Source organism: Cynara cardunculus (genome assembly GCF_001531365.2).
Source record: "Cynara cardunculus var. scolymus isolate 2C chromosome LG 17, CcrdV1, whole genome shotgun sequence".
In the NCBI taxonomy this organism is placed as follows: Eukaryota; Viridiplantae; Streptophyta; class Magnoliopsida; order Asterales; family Asteraceae; genus Cynara; species Cynara cardunculus.
The window spans coordinates 31,927,451-31,954,885 of NC_037544.1; the positions used below are offsets into that span (position 1 = coordinate 31,927,451).

Genomic DNA, 27,435 nt, shown 5'->3' on the forward strand with positions numbered 1-27,435 from the left:
CAAAAATCTGAATTTGAAATTTTAAACCCGGTTTTGATGACCACTCCAGAGTTAAATTCAGACGTGAATTTTTCCAGAGTTATGTTATAAGTCTGGGGGCCGTAAGTGTAAATTGTGTCTAAATACATGTTTAGACAGGAAAAATCGATAACTGTCGCACAGAAACATGATACGTGTCTCCAAAGTTACTTATTTATTAGTATTATAGATATATATAATATTATTAGATTCTTACATTTATTTTGTTTACATCTTATTATCTTATGCATACTACCTCTAACATTATTACTCTTTATCTTTTTCTTCTTCCTGTACTTAATTTCCAATTATACTCTTAAAATATTTCTTTAAATATATAAATTTATTTTAAAACAAATATTTTATTATTATTAATTAATTTATAATTACTTCTTGATTTTAGGTTTATAGATTAAAGATTGTATAAGAGGTTCGGGAGTGGTATTAGCAATCTGCCATTATCCTCCACTCCCCTATAATTTACTCAAAATACGATTAAAGATTTTTTATACCTTGGGAACCCTGACATCTCTCCCTCCCTCCCTCTCTCCCTCCCTCCCGATTCCGACTCTGAAGACTGCTTGACATCGTCTCCGATATTCAACAACTCATACGCGAAGAGGCGAGAGGTAATCCATGGTTTCTTTTTCCGCTTCAATCGGATTTGTTTTAATTTCTACAGCTTCACAACATGTGCTAGGGTTTTAAAACTTCACTCGTTCGGTAAAAATCTCTTCTTTTTTGTTTTAATTCCATTGTTTTGAAGTTAATAGTCCATTACAAGGTTGTATCCCGAATTGATTTTATTTCTATATTTATTTTGCTATTGAGATGGCTACTTGATAGTACGTTTATATCATTGATTTGGCTCTGTAATGATCTGGGTATCACACAATTTTTCGTGTAGTTATAACTAGCACTGGAGTTATGGATTCTTCATCAAGAGAGGATTTCTCAGCTATTCAGGTTCTGTGAAGATATTTTATATATATACGTACATATATATCCTTTTTGTCATTCATTGTGGTACCAAAAATCAAGTACATGTAATGTGATTCAATGCTAAGCGTCAAAAACTGGTTTTAAGAAGCTGAGTTATCAATATTGAGATCTTTCTAGTTTGGTTTTATATCACATGGATCTGTTTAAGAAGCTGGTTTTACTTCAATTCTATCCCCAATTTTGTGGTTGAATTGAATTGCCATATTGGAAATTAATGTTCTAATGGATTTTTTGGTGTATATGTGTGGGTTCTTTTGTAATGTTATTGTGGCAGGATGTTATGTTGGAATTTCGTGCTGGTAAAATGCATATGGAAGGAAAACGTGTTGTTGCTGATCCACGTAAAGGGCTTGTTCGCATTGGAAGAGTATGATTAGTAAAATTCAAGCTTTTATTTTCAGGGCCTGTTTGGTTTGTGGGATTTGGAATTGGATTTCATTCAAATCCCGTGTTTGGTTTAGAGGATATAGTCCAGAAGTAAAATCCCGGGATTTCAATGAAATTCCACAAACATTGGATTTGTTTATTATAATGTTTTAGGAACATCCGTTTTGTAATAATCAATTAATAAACGGTAATGTAATTATTTTTTTATTATTTGTTTTTATAAATTATCTATAAAGAATGGAATTCAATTCCATTCCAAATCTTACATACCATATAAACCAAAGATTCCAAATCCTTCCAAGAAATCCGAATCCCTCAAAAACCAAACGCCCCCTCAGAGTGTTCCTTTGCTTTTTGTTGCTTTTTTGGTTTCGGTTTTGGAAGAAGAAACGCTTGTTTAGTAGCTTTGCTTTATGTTGTGTACTAATTTTTTGACTTCTAACAGGGTGAGGAAGGATTGGTTCATATTCAATGGCTTGACCGTAATAATAACATTATTGAAGATGTATCCTATTTTTTATTCTATTCATCAAAATTGTTGGCATGAATTGGCATGAGGCTTTAACACTTCCTATTTGCAATTTGGTGGTCGATACAAGTGTCAAACTTGCTTTCTTTGGAGTGTACCTTGAAGTAACAAAATGGTAAAAGGAATGTTGATGGTTATGATTTATTTGGATGCACAAGGATGGCTAGAATTTGGATGCACTCCCTTTATCCCAAAATAAGTGTCCACTTCCAAAACAAAGTACCTATTTTTCCAATTCTACTCTTAATTTTGAGATTGACATATTCATTACTCCCTCCATTATTAAGGGTAAAATTGTCACTTAGTTAATTAAAAAGTGTAATAATTACACATTTCTAGAACAGGGTGTCTTTTTCATTGTGGACAATTATTTTGGACGGAGGGAGTAGTATTTTAAGAGTGAACTGACTGTTTTTTTATTGAATGGATGAGTCTCCTGTTTTTCCTTCTTGTTTTACTCTTTAGTAGTTCAAAATTTATCGTCAGGTCAAACCCTAATATAATCTCTTTGAGGGAATATTGTTATTTTCCCCTTATAGTAACATCTGTGTTTGGTAATTAGAATTTTGAGTTTTTCTTAACACAAGGTAAACATAGGATCAGATTGTTTTCCCAGAAGAGGCCATTTTTGAGAAGGTATCTCTTAATCTCTGAGCCTTGTCTAATTTAGTTGCAAAAACTTCTGTAAATGTGCAATTCTTTACGTGTAATTTTTGGTCAACTCAGGTCGGTCAAGCTTCCGGAAGAGTCTACATTTTGAAGTTTCAGACAGACGACCGGAAATGCTTCTTCTGGATGCAGGTTTACATTTTCTTAATACAAAGTGTTGTATTGGTTAGAGACTGACATATTTTGTTTAAATTCGGTCGTAGGAGCCCGAGGCTGACAAAGACATAGAATTGTGCAACTCAGTCAATTTCTACCTTAATCAACCAATAGGTATTCGTGCTAAATTTCGTGTTGTATTCTAGTCACATTAATATATGCTCATCTTAGGTGCTCTTGTTTTTACTGTGTTTCATCCAGGCTTAGTGTTTCACCTGCTTTAGTAATTTGTTCGTCACATTGTATCTGTTGCTTCGTTTACACACACTTTGTTACTACTTATCGCACGTGTTTTCTGGTTTTGCAAACCGGGGGTCTTAATGGTAACAGCCTCTCTACCCATTGGGGTAGAGGTAAGGTCTGCGTACATCCTGCCACAACAACGTTACAAAAGAACCCACACGTGTAGTATACGTCATGAAATCCATTTGAACATTAAATTCTAATACGTCAATATATATGACATGATATATTTTCTTTTCATTCAAAAAGTAGTACACATCTGAATGAGGAGTAAGATCGTGTGAATTGTAGGTTGATTTTTGCTATCCTTTTATGCCAATTTTATCTCTCAGGGCGCTATATCTGTGCATGTATGTCTAGATTAGCAGACAAGTGATGAGACATAACATACAATCATGAATCATCAATGACGTAAAGTTTGTAATGAGGAAGTTACCTTAACTTTTAAACCACATGTATAATGAACATGCCAATTGATCTGATTGTAATGTGTTTGCAGACAGCAATCTATGTAAAATTGGAACCTATGCACTATTTAAGTATGTACACTTGGTTAGGAATTTCTTTAAGTATATCGTCTAAATAAGGGAGAAAAATGATATTTTGCTAATGTTTGTGCTAAAATTACATATGCATCGTGGTTCCATAACTATTCTCATCATGACTATTCTCATCATAACTAATCTTATCCTTTCGTAAAAAGGAAATACACGTGGTAAGTTTTATGCTAACATGGTGGTTACTAAATATTTAACCTATTTGATTATCCTACTTTTTCTAGATACGCTCCCTTTTAATTTGATTATTGGTATAACATTCTAGATTCTAATTACTTAGTTGTCAATTACAAAATTCTATGTATGCTTATATGAAACTAAATTTGACACATGGGAGAATTATTATGTGGCAGAATTCCCTACCGAAGAAGAAACTCTTGGTGAAGAAAACTCGTCACGGTATGTGGACAACGTTTGTCTTCATAGTTAGTTTTTAATTATATATTGGCAAAAGTGAGTGATGAGACTTGCACAAAAGGGAAAGGATGTTGTGGCTATGCTATCGCTTTTTGTGTGATAAAGTGATAATCCATCTAATCTCTTGGTATGTGTACAACAAAAACCTGGAAAGGAAGACACATGAGGGTAGTCCAGAGTATGGACACGTAAACGAAGTCATCGTGATCTATATCAAATTCCTAGCCATTATAGGTGATGGATGACCATGATTTTAAAATTAGTATTCCATTGTTTGACCCAAGAGCCTCCATCAGCCAGAACACACACACACACACACTATATATATGTGTGTGTGTATGGGAGCGTTTATTTGAGAACCATGAGAACCAACTATTCATGATAAATATAATGAGTATTCATGATAAATATATGAATATTCATGATAAATATAATGAATATTCATGATAAATTTAATGAATATTTATGATGAATATTGTGATAAACATTCATTCATGAATGTTTATGATGATATTCATGATGAATAATATTCATGTGTATTTATTGATATTCATCATGAGTAGTTGGTTCTCACGGTTCTCAAAATGTTTACGGTTTATAAATGAAATTCCCCCTTATATATTATAAATTATAAATCTGTGTGTATATTTAACGACTTGCACTATAGTATTCTATGCATGTTGTCAGTAATAGTTCTCTCGCTCTTTTTTCAAGGATATTGTTGATTGGCTAGAATATTTGTTTGTGTGCCCCGACATTTTCACATTTTGTTGTGAATTCATGTTGGACGAAAAGTTGGCTTCTAAAACACTTCCACTCTATAGTCTCAACTCTCATGGCAGATGAAACATGTGAAATTTGATTTCTAAAAACACTTCAAAAACCAAATGTGACTTTAAGAATCTTTATGCATTTAATTTATCACAACGGAGATAACTTTTTTATGACTGGTACATCTAATAAACCAAACCACACGAACCCGGTATATCCCACATAGAGGTAGGGTTGAGGGTAGGATGCATGCAGACTTATCTTTACCTCAATGATACATTTGATGATGATGCTATTTGTTTCAGGGCTGGAAATTTGGTTGGCCAGAGCATGGGTACAGAAGTAACTAGTGATGTATCATCCTCAGGGCCTGTGAAATTAGCAGATCTTCAGAGAATCTTAAGTAACATCGAGCCCTCAGGCATGTCATAGAACTTCTTCTTAATGTTTCCTTCTTAATCATTTCGAGTGGAAGTCTAACAAGTGTTATGTTTTTTTATTGGAAACTGTTCAGGGGAGGCAAGCGATCATGATGGAGGTAACATCACTCACATTCCAAAACAGTTTTTGTGAACTTTCCGTGTTTTCAGTTTTTGGATTTAGAATCTTTCAGTTTAAATATTTTATCTGTAATTTAGACCTTACTTCGTGTAGGTTTTATTGGTGTGCTTGGTTTTGTTTGTCTATACTTTACATGTCTTTGGAGTCGAGTGCATGTATAAAGTTGTAACTAAGATTAACCAAATATAAAGTTTATGGTAAAAGTTAGTAATTAGAACCTTTAACATTTATTTATAGTGAAAAGAAAAAGATTACACGTTAAGCATTGTTATTTGTTTTTTAATCTAACTATACGGACGAAAACAAATAAAATAATAAGCTGATGGTAAATTAATATTTAAGTATGGTTAAATGACAAAGATTGACATATATTAGTCTACCTGTACATAACTGTGGTAGTTTTTAGTAAGAGTAAATCAAATAGACAGATAACATGATAAACTAATAATTAATTACTAATAAATGGAAAAAAAAGTTGTACATCAAGTTTTACCGCATGCATGGAATTACACAAAATTTGAAGTTAGATAAGAAGAATTTATTATTAATTATAAACTGAAAGAAAAAGTTCACATTCAGGACTTGTTTGATATAATGGAAAATTAATCAGCTCATTAATACAGAGTATTTCTTTCATCTCAGCTAAATCTCTTCTTTCTTGTAAATATTCAGTTTTCATTAAAGATCCACAAGTTTTTCGATGGTAGATGGCCTTGTGACATTCTATTAATTAAAAGAAAAATGGGTTTGTGAAATTATTTCATTTTGCTTTAACTCATGGAGTTTTTGTACCGAACTTGTCTTTGTAGGGTTAGGACTGGGGGATATTTTGAAGCCAGAATTGTTATTCCCATTGATGGAAACATTGTCACTTGAAGAAGTGGCTTCACATTTGCCTGAGGTATGATCATTAAGCTCCAAGTTTCTGAGTCACCAATGTACCCCATTTCATATGTGAAACCCCATCAAATTAATCTCCAAAGAAGCCTTTAAGGAGAGAAGAGGGGTTCCAACATATATCAAGGAGAAAAAGGTTGAAGTCTAGCCGATGTGAGACTTCAACATCTGTGTTGTGGTCCCCATCTTTCATCTTGTCCCCAAAATGTTGAAATGGGTCGCACTGAAATGTAGGATGGAGTGATGGACTAGGCTTCTTTTACTTTTGCATGACCTAATAATTGTTGTGGGGCTACAGGGCCATTGGACTGCAGAGGAACTGATGGAGTTGCTCCAAAGCCCTCCTTTTCGCCAACAAGTAGATTCTTTTACTTACGTAAGAATCCACATCTCGTCTTTCTTTCCCCTCCACTCTCTTTTCATTGGTTCTTTATTGTTATTATGGTTTTCACGCAGGTGCTTAAAACGGGCCAAATAGACCTGACTCAGTTTGGAGTCGACCCAAGTAAATGTAAGCGCTGCAAAATTCTCTTTTTCTTGGAGATAATTTCTGGTTATATTGGATCTTTGCACATCTTATATTCTTTTCCGCAAATTTTTTGAGCAAGCTTTATCCTTTTTATCCGCACACTTTACGCCAAACCAGGGGCATCACTAACGAAACAACTGCTCTACTCTTTAGGTTAGATGTGAGGTCCGTGTACATCCCACCCCTAGACCCACACATCCAGGTCAATGGGATATACCGGGCTTGTTTGGTTTTGGTTTATTGGATCTTTGTACAAAATAGAGAATTTTCATCAAATGTCTAGCATCCAATTATAGTGCACTTTGTTTCTTCTACCTTGTAGAATCGATTTTAATTAATAAATATTTGTGTTTGCACTTCATTCGTACTTCCCCTTTCCACACCTTGCACGCTAGATGAAAACACTACTTACAGAGTGCATATAACTTTCTTCGGTCTCTTTCTTCCCATTTTTTTAGTTATAGCATTTTCTTAATTTTGTTGATTTCTTGTTCAGATAAGTTCACCGTGCTCTCGTTTCTTGAGGCGCTTGAGGACTCTGTTGGGGGGATATCCGATACCGAGGAGTTGAGTCGAGATGACAGCAATTTGAGATCTGAAACTCGTACTCAAAGTGATAAAATGGATGAAGGTCAATAGTAGTAGCCTCAATTAAAGGTTTTGATTCCGTAAGTTTGTTTTCATATTTTAGAGTTGTGGATGGATAGTTTTAAGGTTCATTTGAACTTTTGTTGGTCATTTGTGTACACCAAGATTAGGGTAGCAAACTTTCAGTTGTTTTTTTATAGTTTACATGTCACTTTTTATCGTCATTTTTCAATTGAATCCCTTTTTGAACTTCTATTTGGGGTAAGGGTGCGTTTTCGGGCCAACTTACGCTTATCGACTAGCCCCCTGTACGATCACAAATGGCTTGAGTTGTCACTGGTGAATCTTCATAGTCATAAGGGGTTTGGCAACGTTTAGATTTGAACTCTAGGAAGATAAGATTTTCGGTACATCTCCAGAGCCTTTTTGAACTTGTGAATATGTCTCTCGGTTTACATTCTAGGGATGCTTTATTTTTCTTGATTTGATTTTTTTTTTATGAACTTGGACATCCAGCCCGCTATGCAACTTGACTAATCCTAGGGCGACCATCCGTGAATCACCGCATTTGAACCTCCATGGTTACAAGGTTATTTTTATTCCTCCTTGGATTCGAACGCAGGACCTCTAGACACTTTTGACCTTTGGAGCTCAAATTCAAACCAATTAGACACCGCCCTTGTGGTTTATGTTTCTTGATTTGTTTCGAATAAAGATATTTGGATATAGATGATAAGCATATGATGATTTAGAAGTTTTTGAGTAAATTTTTACCAGGTAAGAGTTATTATTTTTACAGAGTCTTGGCTTGTACAGTACAACTTTACCCCTCGACTCCCATCTTCTTGGTGATCCTAACATTTTATCGGCCCGGTGCGTTATAAGGCACAATAGGTATTATAAAAATCTTAAACGAATGTTTGTTATTATAAAAAACTAAATTCAATACAAAAAACAAGACATAAAGTATAAACATATAATATGTGTCAACATATAGCATGTTAATTCATATATCATATATTTAATATATCATAACAATATGTGTATAGAGGTTCAATCAAATGTTACAAATCAAACGTCTATTATTCTAATAAATATTTGAATTTCATAAATATATCGATTGTTTATTAATATAAAGTATTAATCATAACTAATTAACTTTAATCATCTTATTTAAATATTTAAATCATAATAAATGAATTTTCATCATTTCCATAAAATTTTTAATTGATTGGTTTGTATCATTTGTAACATTTTCATCGGTCTTTTGGCCCACAGACAATGAGATGCTGTGGGCGATGGTCCGCCCTTTCTTAGAACCAATTTTGGTTAATTAGCAATTAGCAATAGCATGCTGCATTTTGATGAATTAATGCACGGTTTACAGTGCTTTTCATTCGTTTTTTGGATCAAGAAAAACATTTAGGTGCCGTTTACTAAATGTTTACCCGGTAAGTGCTTACCAGGTAATTTTCTTTACCGGATGAGCATGACAATAGTAAAAAATCTTACCCAGTAAGAGCAATGATAAGGATGAAGAGTCTTACTCGGTAAGTGAGGGTGACGACTCTTACCCGGGTAAGCGCTTACCGGGTAAATTGTTGCATACAATACTAGTTTGATGTACTACAATCTTATCCGGTAGAGTAATTACAGTGTTGACGCCTAATGATAAGCGCTTACCGGGTAAGCATTTAGGTAAACGGCCCCTTAGTTTTTGGATTTTGCTCAAGTTTATGAGCCTTGGTGAACTCACAAATTTCCTTGCTTAATGCTTACTAATATGGTTCTATATCTCTTTCTTTAACACCCCTTAGCAACTATATGGTATTTTGTTGAAATGAAATTCTTTATTTTTATAATATTAAATATGTACTTGACCCAATATACCCTAATCTCATAAAACCAAATATGCCCACCTCCGACCACCGCCATCTGAACCACCGTCAACCATCATCATTTGAACTACCATTGACCACCACCGATCTGGACAACTGTCAATTGCCGACCATCGTCTATCTAAACCACCGTTGACCTTCACCGATCTGAACCACTTCGACAACCACGATCTGAAACACCAGGGACTACCACCGATATGAACTATCGCCGACCACCGGCGACTACCACTGATCAGAATCACCGTCACCCAGCGTCGATCTGAACCACCGTTGACCACTGCCGATTTGAACCACCTCCGACCACCATCATCTGAACCACCGTCGATCTAAACCACCGTCGGCCCCTGCCGATTTGAACCACCGTCGATCTGAACCATCAATCTATTTTACATGATAAAAGATTAGCTATTTTGAAAAACAACTTTAATGTCCATTTAATAATATTGTTTGGTTTATGGTTATATTTAAATTATGTATTTTATATTGTTTTACACATTAAATAGTTATTTTATTAAAGTATTTTTAGTTTTAAAAATTTCAGAATTTTTAAAAAACGACATTTTGATGGTTACCAATATTTCATTCCAATTCCAACCCAACAAAGTAATCAAACTTTAAAAACATTCCATTCCATCTGGAACTAAATGCAGGGATTTTCCAAGGGAGGAGAATACAAACAATAAAAGACAGCAACGCCTTCAAATTCGAATCCGCTGTTTCAAAAGCGCGAAAACAGAGAAAAAACGAACTCCTACACATTATTATAATAAACTCAATTTTCTATCTGTCTCTAAATTTATGGGTATGATTTCCTCGATCTTCGCGTACACGTCTTTATTACAGATTCCCATTTCGTATGTATTAGACCCACAATCTTGATTTGAACTAAACAAATCTTACCGTTTTTGATTGATTTAAACTTTATTTCATATGTTGATGGATATTAAAGTTGGTTACCTTCTTGTTTTGACTAACTTTTTCCTTCATTTGTGTTTATACTTGTAGGGTTTGAATGTACGGATTGGAGGAGTGCAGTCGGTCACCTTTCAATGTAAGTTTTCCCTCTTTTATTTCAATGTCGAATTGAACTCATCTTCTGTATCTTGAACTATGTACAAACAAAAGGTGATTGCTATGTGTTTCTGGTATATGATTGTGGTGTATATTATTTCTGGGCACTTGAATTGATTGGAAAATGTCATTTTTTTTTGTATTTCAAGGTGGTTTACTTTTGGTTATATTTCTGAGAGGATTTTTTTTTCATTTCAGACAGTGATCTTGATTGATGTTTACTTGATGCAGTATATATCTGATTCTCTTTTGGATTTGGGGATATTTTATGTTTTTATGAAGTGATTTGGTATTACGATTAGTTCCCTTTTCTTGTAATGAGTTCTTTCTATTTTCCTGTAATGAGTTGTTTCTATTTTCCTGCAGTTTGTTCTGTTTGGTCTTGATCTCAATTGAACAATATGAAGATGCATTATATGGTGATCGTTTTGCATTTTGAGGAGTGTTGTTTTATCTGTTCCAATGGAAGTTTGATACCATAAACACGATAATTGGGAATTTGGTTGATGGTTTGAAAGATGAAGATGCAGACCCATTTGAAATCAAGAGGAACCACCACTAGGGTTATTTTTGAGCTAAAACAGCGGGTTCTTTTGGCACTAAACAAGATTTCTGATCGAGATACATACCAAATAGGGGTTGAGGAGCTTGAAAGATCAATCAAATGTTTGAGCCCGGAAGGAGTGTCCCCATTTTTGTCATGCATCTTAGACACTGATTCAGACCAGAAGAAGGCTGTTCGAAAGGAATGTATCAGACTCATGGGTATGCTCGCAACCTTCCACCAGGATCTCATTGGTCCGCACATTGGAAAAATGGCTGCTAGCATAGTAAAAAGACTAAAAGATCCTGATTCTGTTGTGAGAGATGCATGTGTGGAAACCATGGGTATTTTAGCATCGAAATTAAGCTCTTCTGAGAGTCAGCTTGAGGGAAGTTTTGTTGTATTAGTGAGACCTCTTTTTGAAGCAATCAGTGAGCAAAATAAACATGTTCAATGTGGTTCAGCTTTATGTTTAGCTCGGGTAATCGACAATGCAACGGATCCACCGGTGTCTATTCTACAAAGGATGTTAGAAAAGACGACAAAATTGCTCAATAATCCACGTTTCTTGGTAAAACCAGCCATTATTGAGTTAAACAGAAGTATCATTCAGGTCAGTTTTGAGTCAACTCATGTAAGCCTCACTATGAATTTTCTTGCAAAGAAGTACGACTTTTTGCTCACGTATTTATAATTTATATTTACTTCAACGGTCTTCTTTGGCAAATGGCAACTATTAACAGAAAGTTCTGTTTCTTGCAAGCTGCAGATTGTATTCTTAGAATTTTATAATATTTACTGCATATTGATATTCTTTTAACTTGTGCCTTTCATGCTTGTAGCTAAGTCTGCGCATTTGAACCCTGAGCCAAGCTTGAGCATAGCGTGGCTTGTGCTTGGTATTATGCTGAGCTTCATGAGCCGAGCCTACATTAGCCTATATGACTCACTTAGTGTAACTTATATCTTTTTAACTCACTAGTCTCGGCCTCTTAGGAATTAGGATCGTGATTCTTTAAAGAAGGTTTATTTGAAGGATTTAATTTAGTTGTATGCTAGTTCATACAACCGAAGCCTATAGGAGCCAAGCCAAGGCTCAAGCTTACACAAGCCAAGGAAACAATAGTTGAGCCAAAGCTCTAGCTTTCGGTGAGCCAAGCCAGATCCTGAGTTCTCTGAGCTCATGGGCTGACGCCGAGCTGTATCATCTCAAGAGCTGAGGTTTGAGCCAACCAGCTTAGCTTTGGTTCTGCTCAAATCATCCCCTAGTTTGTATTCTTTTAGGGCACACTAAGAAAATTAACTTTAGCTGTGGTTATGTGTGATTCACATGATCATTATATTGCCCTGGTTACTTCCATCCCAAAATAAGTGTTCATATTTCTATTTTAGTTTGTCCCAAAATAAATGGCCACCTACTCTTTATTATGTGATTTGCTTCCTCACTTTCCTTTGTAAAAGTAAGTGTCTACTTTCCAATTGTACCCTAATAATGAGATGGAGAAATTTCTTTACTCTCTAATTACACATTTCCAGAGCTACGTGCCGTTTTCATTGTGGACATTTATTTTCGATGGAGGAAGTATATAGTAACACAATTTTTATTAGTATTTATTGTTCCTCGTTTCATATCAATAACTTCAGAGTAACTTCTTAAAATTCAGGCAGGCGGGGCGTCAACACAAAATACTTTAACTGCTGCAATGACTAGTATCCAAGAAGCTCTTAAGAACAGTGATTGGAGAACACGCAAAGCTGCATCTTCAGCATTAGCAGAAATTGCATCGACCAATGGATTATATTTTGGTTCTTTCAAGTCGTCGTGCATCCGTTCCCTTGAATTGTGTCGCTTTGACAAGGTCAGTGTTCATTCTGCAATCAACATCTCCCGATATTACTCCCTTTGTCCCAAAAAAGGGCACCACTTTCTATTTTAGGTCGTCAAAAAATGCCTATTTGCTCATGTGTTGCAAATTACTCCCTTTGTCCCTGGCTTGCTAGGCCCGGGCTTTTTCGGGCTCTTTGTGCATCTCGGGGGGAGGGGTCGAAATAATTGTGTTTATGTTGGATTCAAGGGTTGCTTCTTGTATACATACAGGTCAAACCAGTTAGGGACACAGTATTGCAGACCTTACAGCTATGGAGAAATCTTAAAGGAACTGTTGCGTCTGAACTTCCAGAAGCTGGATCTTTCACTACTGGTACCCCCTTTTATCATTATTTGTTAATTAGTGCTAACTGCTGTTAATATCTTCGTTCATATGTCTTTTAAGTGCATTATGGTGTCTTCATGAGATTTTCTTACACCTGTGCATTATTGTGGGTCCTTTTGGTGCATTTTGCTTGCTTGATGGGGGATCATTTGATATACATGACATGTCTTACATGGTTATCTTGACATGGCCAGTGGCGACACGTTTTGTTGGTATCATTAATAATGAATCCAGGAATAAGTTTGTTAGCCACCTAAAGATTATTTACTTGATGAATGTGTATCATTTTGTTGGTCTTTAGAGTTTAGGTGCTTAAAGTAACTACAGAAAATAAGTAGAGATCATTGAGAGTGACAAAGTTGAAGTTGAGAGAAGTTATAGTTGTATGATTTGGCAGGTTCTTATGTATTTGACTATTTATCATGTATTAAGGCTTTCCTAGTACCTTCATATATATATATATGTATATATATATGTATATATATATGTATATATATATATATGTATATATATATATATATATATATATATAAAATCTTATTATAGGATAAACTGGGAAATGATGTTCTGTAGGAGAAAGTTCCTTGAAACGTGTTTCTTCATTTTCAGGGATTGATCTTTGATAACTTTTTATCAAGGCTCAAGGGTAAGTCCCATATAAGTTTACTAACATTTCTTACTGTCTAGTTACATTTTTTTTCTGTAGCAAAAGATCATGGAATAGCAACCGAAGATGCTAGGTGATTAGGTGGTTTTGATACTAGTTAATTGGCTGTTTTATAATGTAGCAATTCATGGATGAATTCAGTTAAGAGTATTCATATTAATGATGTTAAGGGGGCGTTTGGTTCGTAGAATGGAATTTGGTGGAATTGGAATCCATCAATGACTTTGAAGGAACGGGAATGGAATTTGATCACGGGTTTGGTTTGTAGGAATTGGAATGGAATCTCTCAAAAGAATTCGAATCTCCATCTTCGTTTGGACCACCCCCACCGTCCCCACCACCGTCCCCCACGCACCCTACCCATGCTCACCACCATGTCACTACTGTTGTCGTCACAGCTACCACCCCACGCGCCCTGCCCCCACCCCACCCACACGCTACCGACCACCATGCCACTACTGTTATCGTCACAGCTACACCCCCACCCACCTACCCCCACCCCGCCCTCACTCCTGCCCTCACTACTCCCCGTCCCACCACTTCCGCACCAACATGGATAAAACTTGTTGGTTTGCTTATTTAAAGTGACAAACCTACTTAATCAAGAATGATCTCACACATTAAACCATCCAATAGTTATGTGTTGAGAGTGTTGGGTACAATAATCACTTCGTAGCATGAGGCATACGAGAGAGAAAAGCCTTGGGTATCTATTCAAATTATAGAGTTAGCAGAGAAGATTAAAGATGTTTCCACATGTACTACTTGCTTACAATATTTTGCTTACTGTAGCATCAGAAGAAAGAAGTTTCTCAAAATCGGACTTGTTGAAGTTGTATTTGCGGCTACCCTCAGTCAAGAATTAAGATACAATTAACGGGTTAACAATTATGAATATCAAACGTAAGTTTTTAGCAAATGTCAACTATGATATTGATGTTTTTTCGTCGAGAAATGCAGAAAGACATCATGTTGTGTGATGTGTGTTTTGTTATTCGGAATTTGGTTTTTGTTCCTCCCATTGTATCTTTTTTCAATATTTAGTAAAAGATCCTCCTAGCCTGACTAGGTTCAAAAACCTTCTAAAAATAGTACGTTTTGTGGCATAGGGTGTTTTATTTAGTCTCTACACCCTAAGCATCACAAACCAACCAGCCCTCCCCTTTTGGGGGAAACCCATGGCCTACTCAACCTTGTGGTCAGTCTTGTATTTCGGGATCAAAATTGGTTATGAGAGAATGGAAAATGGTCATGGTTTAACATCTTTGAGGTGGAGAACAAAAAAGAGGATCAAGACATTCCTTTTAACTGGAAAGAGTCATCACTAAAAGCATGCATCAATTACGAAACTTGTTCCATTGTATCAATACAGCCTCATGCTACAGATGTTGAGGAGTGAGATCTAGTGTTAGGATTGGAGATCTATGCATCCCAAATATCACAAACGAGATGTCACCCAACATCGATGCATAACAGAAAATCCAACAAAACATTTAACGAGCCACAAGCTTCAATATATCAAAAACATAAATATAATGCAAACATGTAACAGAAGAGACAACAATAGTACTAGAACAAATTTACATAGTTCCACATTGATGATGTATGTCCATATGAAGGAGATCCAATATATATTACTAAACCCTTGACATTTTATATTCACAAGTTTGCCTTATATGTCTTGTAATTCAGATTGTTCGAGTACCTACTAATTCTGCATCCTGTATAAGTTGAGTATGATAAAACATGCAAAAAGCTACCCATAGCTCTCAAACATTATTATTGAGTAACAACTTATTCTCTATCGTCAATGGATATGCCGGGTACATATAGTCACCACAATCACCACACAAAGCATTTAACATTAGAAGTTATATTGACAATCGATTAATTTAGTACACAGGACATTTTATAGATATTATTGTGGTCAATGTATTCATGTGTCAATTGGAGTTCAAGTATTTGCTGAATCCTTTTTGCCAAAGTGTATCCAAGTAGTGTGACTGTGTCAATACGAGACAGTTTAGATATTCTTTTAATTTGGACGCCCACATGACTTCTGCTAGTTCCACATCTTTGAGGGTGCTTGACCCTCAACCATTGGCTCCTTCTCATTCCTCAACCTCAGCTAGGAGTTGATATGGATTCTCTAATTCCTAATGGCTGTGGTACCGAAAATACTTAAGATTACGAGGACAATGTGAACCATGGTATTATTCTTTCCACAATTACTTCAAGACAGGGACACCTACATCCCGACTGTACAACTAGGGTACATCTCAGCCTTATATTTCAGCATCTAAATTAGATTTAATATAATGGAAAATGGTCATGGTTTAACAACAAATATGAAAATGGTAACACTAATCTTTTGCCTTAAATTGTTTCAATTTGGCTACTTGTTTTCCCTTGCATTTTGTCATATTTGATATTGTTTTCTAACATGATATGTGAATCATGCTAAAATTTTCAGGAGGTGATTACAGTGACATTTTGAGTGCCAGGGAGTCCGCGGTAAAGAATACAAGCGTTCATAGGGAGTCAGTTGAGAAAAGAGTTCCTCTTTCAGTTAGAAAAAACTGCCATAGTTATGTGGGAAGTCCTCAGCATTCCAATGCAAATGATTGGAATATAGAAGTCAGCGTTCCAAATACTCGTAATGTTTCTCTAGCATATGCTCCTGATGGAGAATCTGAAGGAAGTTCTGTTACAAAGACATATGAAAGGACTAGATCTGATATCACTAGTACTCAAGATATTGGCTTCGAATATGTGCCTATGGATGACAAACTTGAATTCTTTTCTGCATCCAATATCAAAACTGAAAAATTCGAAGCCAAGTTGGTGCCAACTACTGAGAACTGCCAGGTGAAGGGTAAATTGGTAAATTCATTAGGAGTGAATCAATTCCAGGTGGACAAAGAAATGAGTACTGAAGAACAGAGGTACTTTGCGAAGATTGAGGGTTGTAGAAGTCTTGACTCAACTATCACAGAATCAAGTTCTGAAACTCATCATGGTTGTTGCATGCAAACAGCAATGGAAATAGCATTCTTTCGAGAGAAGCTTATAGATATCGAAAACAAACAGTCCAATCTCTTAGATCTGTTGCAGGTCTTAAATCAAATTTTCTAGATCTTAATGCTAGGATTTTGCTGAGTTCAAGTATTCCATAATGGGTCAGGTTCAAATGAGAATTATAAATATTTTTAGAACAGGAGAACCAACTATTCATGATCAATATGGTGATAGATATCTTGATATTCATGATGAATATCGTGATAGTTATTTATGATAAATATCATCAATAATGAAAATTATGATATTCATGATGAATTCATGATAGATATTTACGATGAATATTCACGATGAATGTTATTCATGAATATTTTAGGGTTATTATCATGAATAACTCATGAAATAGCAAGTTTCAGGTTCTCAAAATATTTACGATTCTTATTTGAACTTCCCCCTTCCATAATTCTTACAGCCACATGATTTCTTAACATACTTATTTGTCCTATTTTCTTATTAGGTGTTCACTACCAAGACAGCAGATAGCTTGTCGATAACACAGTTAAAGGTGTCAAGTTTGGAACATGTGGTGGATCGAATGGCACAAAACTTCATTCATGGAGAAAGACATTCAGAATCAACTGTCAAATTTTTGACGAGAAGTTCCACTACTGCTGCTCCTAGACTCTCAACATGCACCCCAAGGATATCTGTGGATATACGCAATAGGAAATCTCCATTGCAGCCTCCAAAACAAGCTGATGCTTCAGATGAATGCACATTTGGAAGGGGTAAATCTGGAAATTATGATAACCAACGAGCAGACTCTTGGATGGACCCCACAAGTAGAAACCATGCCAGTCTAAATAGAAATGGGGACGCTGTATTTTCTCTTGACAGTGGCAGATGTAATGATTTACAAGTGCAAAATAGCCTGCGGAAAGTAATAAAAGGTCGTCTGTCACAAGGAGACATAGAGGCTGCATACATTGATGCCCTGAATTCTGGTGATGAGGTCGTTTTATTCGAACTTCTTGATAAAACGGGCCCTGTTCTGGAAAGGTTATCACCCCGGACTGCAAATGTGATTGTCAGCACTTTGGCGTCTTTCTTGTCAGAACAACAATTCATGATTTCAATAATCCCTTGGCTGCAGCAGGTAAACACTCTTATTCTTCTGCACAAGATTTATTGCTATCTTTTTTACTTTGAAACTTGGGTTTTTCAACTGTTATCCATGTTTTATGCTTCAATAAGTTCTTGAAAAAAGATAGTGTTGTTGCTTTGTGGGAATAAAATTGAACAAAACTTGTTGGATGTCGTTTTTGAAGTCGCAGGAGCCTAACCTACTTCGCTTCAGCACCGTGTGACCAATTCTAGTGTCTTAGTAGGCATCATGAAAGCTACAAGTCAATTTAGCATAACATACCACTTGTTTCACTTAGAGATATATTCGCATTTCTCTTGCGAATTTTCAATTTTCCTACATTACGAGCCGTTATGACATAATTTTGAATTTGATAAAGTATAGTAGCTAAATTAATAATGCCCATTTTTTCGAAGAGAAATGCAACATTTGTTTTTGGTATGTCCCATAAAAATTGCAACATTCCTGCTCTGGAAAGTTTTCATGCTAAAAGTTACTCCTCCATCCAAAATAAGTGTCCACTTTCAAAACTAAGGGGCCGTTTACCAAACACTTACTCGGTAAGAGCTTACCGGTAAAATTTAACACTATCACTTACTTACTGGGTAATATTTTAATCCACCAATATGGCGTCATATGCAACAATTTACCATGTAAGCGCTATCCATGGGAAAAGTAGTCTTCCTCACTTACCACGTAAGACTATTTGTCCTTGCTTTCGTTCTTACCGGGTAAGATATTTGGTCTTTCTTATATTCTTTCGTTCTTAAGGTAATGTGACTTGGTAAGCGCTTGTCCGGATAAGTGTTTAGTAAACGGCTCCTAAGTGATTGTTTTCCAATTCTACCCTTAGTTATGAGATAGATAAATTCATTACTCCCTCTATTATCAAGGGTAAAATTGTCATTTAGTCAATTGAAAAGTGTAATAAGTACATGATTTTAAAATGTATATCTTTTTCATTGTGGACATTTATTTTGGGATGGAGGATGTATTTATTTACCCACTATCATCATGACACGTGATCATTCATTGGTTAAATTGGTAACTTTAGTTTGACTCAGAGACATGCATGGACATTATCATTAACCCTATTGGCGAAGGATCATGTGAAATGAGGAGTTAAGATGGTAAGAAGAGATATGAACGCTTGATCACTTTTAATCTCATGTTCACCCACGAATCATGCTTTAGAAGGGAATTGATCCGATGCATCTCGGTGCACCTCATTAGTATTAACATTCAATTAGGATTGATCCAAGGGTGGAGATCTCTTCTTATGCTTCTCACCATAACTTCCTTTCTCAGTGGAACCCAACCCTAAACCTATTTGTGTAACATCTTTTGTACACTTTTAGATACTTGATAAATGGTCAAATCCTTTATCTATACCAAGTCTCAAGTCAAATATTGTAATTTTGATTAGACAATGGTGGTATAATTGTATCCCAAGTATCCTTTTTCAATATTTGGTTTAGTGGAACTAGTCTCTAAAGTTTCTCGTTATCTAGATGGTGGACTTGTCTAGTGTACATGGACCAAACCACCTTGTCCTCACTGCAAAAACACGAAGGGAATTCTTGTGTGCGATTGAGGAGGCTGTAAACATGGAGTTTCCAAATGCTATGGCGAGAAGATCTATAACACAATTAGTGATAAAGCTGCAAAATTTTTGGGGTAAGGAATCATCTTCATTTACTTGTATGGCTGTATAGCAAAATTTTCTAATACGTAATTGTGTAGTTTATCTGAAAAGGGTCCCCATTCAACTCACCCTGAATAGCTCATATGGCTGAATAGTGACTCACAATTTTAATTCACCCATGTCACCGGAAAGGGTCCATATTCAAATTTTGTTGGTCTTTTCTTAAATCTTCCACATTTTTTGCATTTTTTTATTTTAAGGATTTAAACAAAGTACTTTCCAAATGCAAAATTGACGGTATAATTTTGTTATATTATTCATCTTTAGAATGTTTCTATTCTAACCCTTTCTATATGGTTAAATATATATAGTTTTAACACTTCATTTCAATTCAAAGTTTACTGGTAACTGGAAAAAGATAATAGAATGTGACTTGGAATTTTCTTATGCAGGAAAATGATGACTTTTTGTTGTAGCTTTGGATGCTTATGAGTCCCCAGTATTTGCTCATTAGATGTTTGTGGTTGAGTGCTTGTGGTGAATTCTAGTTATAGGGAAAAACAGGAACCTGTTTGGGATCAGTTATGACTGCAACCGATTATGAATGGTTAAGCTGGAAATGGACCAAACAACCAAAAAGGAGATGACAAATCCCTAACCAAACCAGTATATCCCACCCAAAAGTATGGTCCGGGACATCACCCATCGCGTGATGGCCCTATTTCTCTTGGTTCCAACCTTTGATACTTTTTGATCGTTATACAAGTTCAATGATTCTAAGTTCAATGTTTGTTTTATCTTCTATTTTGCAATAAATATTTCTATTACTGCATTTTTTGAAGTATTTGTATAGGGAAAATACTCATGCACATTCTTCATCTTTAATGAGATTTGAACAACCTTTGACATCCTGGAAGACTGGGCTTTACCAATAACTTGGTTGACCCTTTTGGTTATATTTTAGTTATGTTATTCTTTTTGAATTTTAACTTCCAGCTCTGCATATTTTAATACTGGCAAGATCAAATGTCCAGTTAGTTCTAGAAAAGAAATGCGGGATTACATGCTTGTTTTCAAGAAAAGCTAACAGCATATCAAGAGACTTCTCTTTTGGTAGAAAACTTCCACTAACCAGATCAACAAAGCATGCATAAACTTGAGTTCATCTCTTAACAACTCCTGCTTTTACCAAGTCCCCTTCGGGAGCTTGTTTTCATTGTTCTTTGTGTTCATCAAGTCTGAACACGAGCCTCTTTCAGACCAACCTAGTTGGTCTGAAGAGATTCAAGTACTTGAACAATATGGCCTACATCTGGCCTACCTTTTGGGTTTTGGCTAATACATTGGTGAGCCAAATTGGCAACTTTGAGAGCGATCTTGGATGAGTATTGACCTTCCATTTTAGGCTCGAGTATTCTCAAAAGTTTCTTTTCGTGGATTAGGAGCGGTCTAGCCCAATCGACCAGGTTGTGCTCATGGCTAGGCTTGCTGTTGTCCATGGCTTTTCTCCCAATCAACATCTCAAGAAGCACCACTCCAAAGCCATATATATCACTTCTAGCTGTCAAGTGTCCTGATCATTACATCAAAATAAAATGTCTTTAGTTTGGAGAAATTACAAAGAAACTGTTAGAAATGCTATATCCATGACTAGTTTAGGGTAGCTTATGACTCACCCGTCATGATATACTCGGGAGCTGCATATCCGTAAGTGCCCATAACTCGCGTCGTTACATGAGTTTGTTCTCCAATCGGCCCATTCTTCGCAAGCCCAAAATCCGACAATTTTGCATTGAAGTCCTGCAAGTTTCGTTTTTGCAATCAGAAATAGGAAAATAGCATATATTATCAACTATTAATTCACAAATTTATGCAGCAAGCACCGACTTAAAGCAACATTCAGGTGAGTTGTCAAATTTTGTGCAGTGAATGCTATTGTTTTGAAACCAAACCAAACAAAACTCAGTATATCTCACTCAAAAGCAGGGGTTGGGAACTACTTACAGTTTCCAAATGGAACCCAATATATCTCACTTGAAAGCAAGGTTCGGGGACTGCTAATAGTTTCCAAAAGGAACCCAGTATATCTCACTTGAAAGCTTGGTCTGAAGACTGCTAATAGTTTCAAACCAAACGGAACCAAGTATATCTCACTTGAAAGCACAGTCTGAGACTGCTAATAGTTTCCAAACCAAACAGATCCAAGTATATCTCACTTGAAATCATGGTCTGGAGACTGCTTATAGTCTCCAAACCAAACCAAATGAAACGAAACCCAATATATCCCGCTTGAAAGTAGGGTCTGTCCGGGGCTGCTAATAGTTTTCAACCTCCTAATAGGCTAATATCATGGAGCACTTTTGTTCTAAATACTTCCGTATTTTTCTTTAATAAAACATAGTTCAACTTATGAGGTAGAGAGAGTTAGTATGACCAACCGCATCTAACAAGATATTTGATGTTTTGAAATCTCGATAGATAACAGGCCTTTCTGCATCATGAAGAAAAGCAAGCCCTTTTGCAGCATCCAAAGCTATCTTCATTCTCTTCGACCACGTTAGTGTAGCAGATACTCCTTTTTCACAAGGATATGTAGAATGTAAGTAAACAGCAATCGGGCTCATGACATAATATCAGTTTCTTAAAGTTTCTATATTAACTTGCAATCCTTGCCTTGTAGTTTGATTAACTGTTTGACTATTACTAAATGTCCAAAATACCCTTCAATGATGACACTATAGGTGAATCTTTATCTCAGTCCATTCTTTTGGATTTGGCATGGATTCACTAATAGCAAAAGCGCAGATACTAAGGGTGCTTTTGGTACATGGGCTGAACTGGACACGACGAGCGAGATTGAGGTAAGCGGGTGAAAGAATTTGGAAGGTATTAGGGTTTTAATTTGACAGGGGTAGTTTAGTAACTTACCAATCTTGTCTCATCTCCCTCACTTTTATTCTACCTATTTTGGTGGGACAGCAATGAATTGCATCTTTGTCCCACATAGGCTAGTCTAATGTTGGACAAGTTTTTGTTACCATCATGTTCCGCGTACCAACTCCATCCTAATAAACATGTTGATTTATGTCTATATAGAAATTTTGATGATTGTTTAGGTACTCACGCCGAAAAAGGTGATTTTCCAGGCTGCCAAATGCCATATACTCGTACACTAAAAGGCGGTGATCTTCCTCACAGCAGTAACCGATAAGCTTCACTACATTAGTGTGTTGCAGCTGTCCTAAATAGTTGACTTCAGCCTGGAAAACATATAAGAACATATTAGACAATTGAAATCTTCACGCTTCTGAAAGCTGCAGCAACATGGTATGTTGCATGGTCTTGACGTCGTAAACTGATACGAACAGGTTTAGAATTACATATTCCAGGAGAAGAATAAAGAAAGGGTAACGGGTCTTTTAAGTAAGTGAAGCAAGTAGAGTTGTTAGTTGCTGATGATATCAGGAGTGCAAGTGGTCACTATAAGATAGAGTGGAGGGGTCAGTTGTAGGGGTGGTGGTTATTCTCTAAAAGAAACTCATTGTAAAGAGATCTCAATTGCTCTAACTGTTGGAAAACATTCAATAAAACTCTATCATTAGGCCTATTTGGTTCAACTTCCAATTGAATTGTATCATAAACAAAACCAAACCAAACCAAACTGACACAATAAATCTCAGTCGAACCAAAGGGTCTTTGGCCTAGCGGTATCGTAGTCCTTGGCCTCCTAGGAGGTCAGGGGTTCAAACCTCATCAAAGGTGAGGAGGGTGTGTGAGTTTATTTGTTACATTTGCCGTATATAAATATTATATACTTCAAAAGAAGAAAATCTCAGTCGAAAGTAGAAAAAGTAGGGTATGGGGGTGAGATGAACACAGACCTGTCCTTTACCCCAAAGAGTAGAGAGACTATTCCATGAACACTGTCAGCTTGTGCAAGAGCACGAGCAAACAAGTAGAAAGAACAACGACTAGCATTCCAAACATGTCTTTCTCAACCATCTTAAATAATAGATAAGCTGATGGTTTTAAGTAGTTCGGTAAGGGGGCTATTTTGTTATATAACCTTCTATGGAGGTCACCTTTACAAACTAACATTCTAGTAAGATTTTACAGGGAGGCAGGGTGTTTAACTCCAAAGGCAGGTTCCAATCAGAACTCCATGCTACTTGTGCTGTGATTCAATCTTGGTAGTTGATGATGTCTATTTCACCAAACAGCTCCTCATATTTCCTCTTATACCCTCAAATGATCTTTAGTGTTAAACACCCTTAAGTTTCTTTTATTAACTCAATAACCTTCAAATAACCTGTCTGCAGTGTTAAACGCAATGTAAAACAATCTGCTGCTCATAGAATCTTGAAAATGAACTTAAAAATGACTTTCACATATGGTCATTTAGTTAAATAGCCCATTTTAGGCTATTTAGCTCAACGACCTTCTCCAAAAGCTGGTTTTGCAAAATAACCTTCTAGTGTATCTCTGAGCTTTTGCGGGAGCAGACTGTTCTACCAGATCAGACGAAGGTCATTGAGCTAAAAATGAAAAAATAAAAGATCATTCTCATAATTAAAAAGTCATTTATTCAAAGGACCCAATCTTTGCCGTTAATGGGCGTGAGCATGGACAGATTTAAACGCAATTCAAGAAAGATGTTGGACAAAGTAAGAAACACAGATAGAAGCACATACCAGCCATTCCCCATCACCTTGGATTCCTTCTGGATCAAGCTCCTTAATGGCAACTTGTATTTTGGAATAACCAGGTCTCACATTCTCATCTATAACACCTTTATAAACGATCCCAAAACCACCTTGACCTAAAACTTGATATGGTCGAAACAGATTGGTGGCAATTCGCATCTCTTCGTACGTAAAGATATCAAGATTACTGTATCCAGGATTCTCCCGAAGATCTTTAACATCTTTGGTGATCACCATTGCATATCTAGGACTTGCTGTATGAGGTAACTCCATGTTGCTTGGTTTGATCAGGGATGTACATCTTTCTTTGGTTAGATGTGGTCCAATTTCACCTGAAACATATTAAAATTTCATTTACCAGAAACCAATCAAAACAAACCCTGGCATATCTCATTCAAAAGTAGGGCTTAGAGAATGTATATATCCTGTTCAAAAGTAGGGTCTGTAGGATGTATATCCCATTCAAAAGTAAGGTATGAAAGATGTTCAAAAGTAGGGTCTGTAGGATGTATATCCCATTCAAAAGTAAGGTATGAAAGATTATATCTCATTCAAAAGTAGGGTCTTTATATCTGATTCACAAGTAGGGTATGGAAAATGTGTATCTGATTCACAAGTAGGGTATGGAAAATGTGTATCTAATTCACAAGTAGGGTCTGAAAAAGTGTACATTCCATCCAAAAGTATGTTCTGAAAGTGGGATGTACAAATAAGCTCCAACCCAAATGTAAGAGCAAAAACTAATCAACAGGTTCAACCCATTATTTTACTTTCCATGTATGAACCATTTTCAATATCCAGTTTTGCTTCACAAATCTACTCAAGAATGCACATAAACATGCTTACAAGAATCAATAATTTGACTTAAAAATGTGGAAAAATACCTTTCTTGGTCTGGAAAGCATGATGTTGTTCATCATACTCAGAACTGAAACAAACACCCATCAGTGGATAATGAATTTACAGAAGAATCGACAATCAAGATTCACATTTCTCACAAACTGTTGTTGGCTAAAGATTTGTCAGTTTTGACTGTAGAAAAAGTCAAAACATCAATCTCTATGTATCTCTTTAACGCCATTTTTCCATCTTATCTCAGTATTTCAAGAAAACTCCCATCCAGTCTTAATCTGCAAAAACATCAAATGGGTTCTCAAATTTACGATCTTTAATGCATATCTTACAACTATAGAAGGTTAAAAGCCATTGCTTTAGAACTGGGAAAAAGGGAGTTGCAGAGAATATACCTGCAGTTTCTTGATACGAGTGAGGAGTGCAGTCTCATCAAACATGAAAAAGAAAGTTTTGACTTTGAACGAATGCGAGCACTTCCATAATTTTTTTTATCGTAATATTTTAATTTCAGTTTTTCTTATTACTTGAAAAATTTACCCATTACAGTATTGGGTAACCTTTTGATTTAAATTTACTCATTATATCAGGTTTCTATGCCACCTTGTTGTCCATGTAGGCTGTCCACATGTACTATAGTGATGTGATTTTCTTACTACATCATTGTACTTTCAAAATTATTTTATTATAACATCTATTAATTCTTATTAAACATTGTATTTTTAATTTTAATATTTAGATATTCTACATGTTATTTAATAAATATATTAAATGAATTAAAAAAATTCTAAATTATTCATTAATATACCAATATCAATAAAACTAGTAGAATACAACTTATCTCACTAATACTTTTAAAAAAATATGTGTTTTTTGAAGAAAAAATTAGAATTGTTCCCTTTTTACCAAAAAATATTATTATTTAAAGAATATATTATATTTGTTCAAAAAATAGATATATTAAATTAATTTTATTTTTTTGAATTGTTTATTAATATAACAATAATTAAAATTTGTAGATCATAATTTATTTCGTTAACATTATAAAGAAAACTTTAAAAGATATGTATTTATTTGAACAACATAAAATAAGAAGTGTTACTTTTTTTACAAACAAAATATATCTCGAAAATAATGTTTCATATTTATGTAAGAAATATTTTACTTTAGGAAAATTTATTTTGCATGCAACTTAGTAAGAAAAGTAAAAAAAAAAAATTAAATATTTTTGAAATCATAGCAATGAAAAATGAAAATCACTAATAATAATTTGAAATATGTTTTTTTTTTTAATTTTAGTTAAGTCATCAAAATGATAAAATGATGTATCATTTACATCACCTCATTAAAGCCACACAAGCAAAAAAATCAATGAGCTAACTAGTTTAGAAGGTAACAGGTTAGTCATTGCTATTATGGGCAGATTTTCTAAAGTACGATGTCTTAATAAAAAAAAATTTGAAAAAAAATTGCTATAATAAAGAAAAACAAAAATAGAAGAAACTTTATGAAAGTAGGTTATTATTTCATACATTTAACCCTTTTTTTATTAGATTATCAAAATAAAGAACGACCATGCAAATAGTTATAACCAATAAATGGACAAAAATAGTATTTTACTTCATTTTTTTGGGAGTAATCCAAGTGTCTATTTACAAAAATGGTTTCAGTGGGGGAAATAACAAGAGCAATATTTTTTTAAAATAGAGAAAATAAATATTTTATTTGTTTATTTTGTTTCAACAAATTTTTTATATTATTATTTAAAATAGAACTCAAAATTTAAATAATTCTATAAAACTTAAAATTGAGGAGAAAGAGATCATTTAATATTTTTTTCATCAATGGAATGCATTATTATTTTATGTACTTTTAAAAATTTATATTAGGATATGATAAATATATAGAATATTTTAGTAAATAATTTATGTGTTTTTTAGAAGACCAATCCAGATATATTAAAAAATAAAAAAATAAAAGTGTAAGTGTGTTGGACAGAAGGCGTCCTGTAAGAAGGCGAGGGCACACCTTATTCAAGGAGTATGTTATGTATATTAAAGAGCTAGACATAAACATTTTGTCATAAGGTGTGTGCACGTCTTATGCAGGAATAACTTTCTGTTTAGTTAAAAAGCCCAAGACTTGGTTCATAGTCAAATAGGCTCATTCTCTTGTATATGTAAGCTCGTTCAGAAGAGAGCGGTAAAGAAGATAGAAATGTGAGAAGATAGAAAGAATGCTGATATCTTGTAAAGGGGAAAAGGAGGTGATTCTTAACCTAATACAAAAGGACTCTTTTCTGGTATGGATGTAGACAATCTTGCAGAACCAAGTAAATCTTTATTGCATTGTCTCT

The 27,435-nt window shown here is 35.1% G+C and overlaps 3 protein-coding genes across 3 annotated transcripts; 2 read left to right on the forward strand and 1 right to left on the reverse strand.

Annotated features, from left to right (window-relative positions):
- Positions 1-548: 548 nt before the first annotated feature.
- LOC112500616 (26S proteasome regulatory subunit RPN13) lies at positions 549-7,579 on the forward strand. The gene is made up of 14 exons (XM_025104135.1): positions 549-647; positions 926-984; positions 1,295-1,387; positions 1,853-1,912; positions 2,534-2,572; positions 2,663-2,737; positions 2,809-2,875; positions 3,915-3,960; positions 5,055-5,170; positions 5,264-5,287; positions 6,120-6,211; positions 6,506-6,583; positions 6,664-6,718; positions 7,233-7,579. The coding sequence occupies exons 2-14, from the start codon at positions 946-948 to the stop codon at positions 7,373-7,375; spliced, it is 927 nt and encodes a 308-aa protein (XP_024959903.1). The 5' UTR covers positions 549-647; positions 926-945; the 3' UTR covers positions 7,376-7,579.
- A 2,670-nt stretch (positions 7,580-10,249) lies between these two features.
- LOC112500127 (TORTIFOLIA1-like protein 2) lies at positions 10,250-19,751 on the forward strand. Its single transcript, XM_025103438.1, has 7 exons — positions 10,250-10,273; positions 10,660-11,450; positions 12,502-12,696; positions 12,936-13,038; positions 16,191-16,831; positions 17,253-17,891; positions 19,391-19,751. The coding sequence occupies exons 2-7, from the start codon at positions 10,812-10,814 to the stop codon at positions 19,592-19,594; spliced, it is 2,421 nt and encodes an 806-aa protein (XP_024959206.1). The 5' UTR covers positions 10,250-10,273; positions 10,660-10,811; the 3' UTR covers positions 19,595-19,751.
- Positions 19,752-20,636: 885 nt separating this feature from the next.
- Positions 20,637-25,350, reverse strand: LOC112500126 (probable serine/threonine-protein kinase PBL17). Its single transcript, XM_025103437.1, has 6 exons — positions 25,112-25,350; positions 24,216-24,559; positions 22,649-22,784; positions 21,963-22,099; positions 21,201-21,324; positions 20,637-21,097 (listed from the first exon to the last, which is right to left on the reverse strand). The coding sequence occupies exons 1-6, from the start codon at positions 25,170-25,172 to the stop codon at positions 20,790-20,792; spliced, it is 1,110 nt and encodes a 369-aa protein (XP_024959205.1). The 5' UTR covers positions 25,173-25,350; the 3' UTR covers positions 20,637-20,789.
- Between the last annotated feature and the right edge of the window lie 2,085 nt (positions 25,351-27,435).

Bases quoted from the DNA above. Each gene is read 5' to 3' on its own strand.
- LOC112500616 (XM_025104135.1), top strand. From the start codon at position 946: ATGGATTCTTCATCAAGAGAGGATTTCTCAGCTATTCAG. The intron at 5,171-5,263 runs GCATGTCATAGA...GAAACTGTTCAG, and splicing joins AAGTAACATCGAGCCCTCAG to GGGAGGCAAGCGATCATGAT. The intron at 6,719-7,232 runs GTAAGCGCTGCA...TTTCTTGTTCAG, and splicing joins TGGAGTCGACCCAAGTAAAT to ATAAGTTCACCGTGCTCTCG.
- LOC112500127 (XM_025103438.1), top strand. From the start codon at position 10,812: ATGAAGATGCAGACCCATTTGAAATCAAGAGGAACCACCACTAGGGTT. The intron at 12,697-12,935 runs GTCAGTGTTCAT...GTATACATACAG, and splicing joins AATTGTGTCGCTTTGACAAG to GTCAAACCAGTTAGGGACAC. The intron at 17,892-19,390 runs GTAAACACTCTT...CTCGTTATCTAG, and splicing joins TAATCCCTTGGCTGCAGCAG to ATGGTGGACTTGTCTAGTGT.
- LOC112500126 (XM_025103437.1), bottom strand. From the start codon at position 25,172: ATGGGTGTTTGTTTCAGTTCTGAGTATGATGAACAACATCATGCTTTC. The intron at 24,560-25,111 runs GTATTTTTCCAC...AATATGTTTCAG, and splicing joins TGCTTTCCAGACCAAGAAAG to GTGAAATTGGACCACATCTA. The intron at 21,098-21,200 runs GTGAGTCATAAG...TGTAATGATCAG, and splicing joins TCCCGAGTATATCATGACGG to GACACTTGACAGCTAGAAGT.